Raw genomic sequence first — 1,679 nt, 5'->3', positions numbered from 1 at the left:
AAAAGGTTAACGGACAGAGTGCTGAGCGTGAGCTCAGCATGCAGCGATATGGGCTCGTTCTTCATCCGCTCTTCCACCGTCGGGACGAGCGGCCTCGGATGGTTTCGTTGCCGATGTCCTGAAAGATGTCGCCCGTCGTGACTTCGACCGGCACGCACGCCTGCCCCAGCGCATCACGAGCTTCACGCCCTCCAGTTTGGTTGACGCGTCAATGTTGTTCATGCTGAGTGTGCCCACTAGCTTGGAGACTTGTTGGACTGGCACCACGCTCGGGTTGTGCACGTGCACGCAGGGAAGGCCCGTCAACGCGTGAAGGCTGTAAGTCGACGACTTTGGCGCCTTCGCTGCCAGCTGGGACTTCTGGGCGGGTTCAGCCACTCTGGCTTTCGTGTTTGCCTCCCAGCTACTCGAGTACATGCGCCTCGTCCCATTCCTCGTGGCTGCGGCGATTTGCCTAGCGATAGCAGTCTGCCAGCGCGGAGCCTCGGTGCCGCGCGTGGCGAGGATTCACTTGACCTCATCGCTGCCGGCTCCAGCAGCCGGTCAACTTGTTCGCGACACACCGCCCCCTGCTCCTTCTGCCGCCGCCGCAGAGCGGCTTCGCGTCCTGCGTGGCGCGGCTCGCGTCTATACGGACGTCTTTCGCAGCCCGGACAGCTCGCCGCCGGAGCACTTTGAGGGCCGCAATCCGTGCTGGGGAGACGGGAAAGCGCAGCATTGCCTCCCTGCCTTCTACCTGCTGGGAGTGTACCAGGCCGGCGTTCTCGACCTGTACTCGCGTCTCGAGGCCCACCCCAGCGTTGCCAAGCTGGCCCGCTCCTCGCGAGTGGCGCACTCCTTCTACTCGCAGGTGCACCCAACGTGGTCCGAGTACCTGCGAGCGCTCGCTCCCGCGGTCGGCGAGGCGTCGGCAGGCCGGCTGATTGGCGAGGCGTCGCCAGTCACCTTCCACTTTGTGTGGGTCCATCAAGAAAAGTTCAACACGGCGTACGTCGAGGCGATGGGCGGCTTCTGGCGCGAGTGCAACGGCAGGAGCGCCGCGGCCAAGCTCGCGCTGCCACACCGCGAGTGCATGAGGCGGAGGATGCCCGAGGCGCGCGCGGCCGAGGCGGCGGTCGCGAGGCGCGCGGGCCTCCGCTTGCAGCCGCCGACCCTGATGCGGGCGGTGTACGGCTCCTTCGAGCCACGGCTCGTCCTCCTCCTGCGGCGGCCAGCCGAGCGGATGCACGCCGCCTTTTACAACTACGTCCACTACCGCAGGAGGTACGCAGAGCTCGGCTCTGACTCGGCAGGCGAGCTGGCGTGGGCCAACGAGTCGGTCTCCGCCTTTGAGCGCTGCACGGCCCGCTTCGGTGCCGAGGACTGCGCGCTGTGCTTCGAGTCGCTCACGCGCGAGAACGAGGAGACCTTTTACCACGCGGACCAGCTGATCAAAGGGCTGTACGCCCTGTTCCTGCCGCACTGGCGGAGGGAGTTCGCACACCTGCTGCCGCTCCGCTCCGAGGAGTACTTTGCCTCGCCGCGAGCCGTCCTCGGGCGGGTGCTCCCCTTCCTGGGGCTACCGCTGCCCGCTAGCGAGCGAGAGTGGGGGCCACTGCTGGACGGGCCACGCGTGCTTCACGGCACCCGGCCGGGCGGCGGCAAGCCTCCCCTCCCGGCCGCCGTCGCGCAACTACTCC

General features: G+C 67.0%; 1 protein-coding gene across 1 annotated transcript; it reads left to right on the top strand.

The window, feature by feature from the left end:
- Positions 1–415: 415 nt before the first annotated feature.
- On the top strand, positions 416–1,540 carry EMIHUDRAFT_256377 (hypothetical protein; the record flags this gene model as incomplete). Its single annotated transcript, XM_005767936.1, has 1 exon — positions 416–1,540. A coding segment is annotated over one exon (1,125 nt), but the record flags the coding sequence as incomplete, so codon positions are not given.
- Positions 1,541–1,679: the final 139 nt, after the last annotated feature.

The sequence above is a fragment of the Emiliania huxleyi genome (assembly GCF_000372725.1).
Source record: "Emiliania huxleyi CCMP1516 unplaced genomic scaffold EMIHUscaffold_4724, whole genome shotgun sequence".
Taxonomy (NCBI): domain Eukaryota; phylum Haptophyta; order Isochrysidales; family Noelaerhabdaceae; genus Emiliania; species Emiliania huxleyi.
Note: the sequence above shows the minus strand (reverse complement) of the source record. Positions and strands in the feature narration are given on the sequence as shown.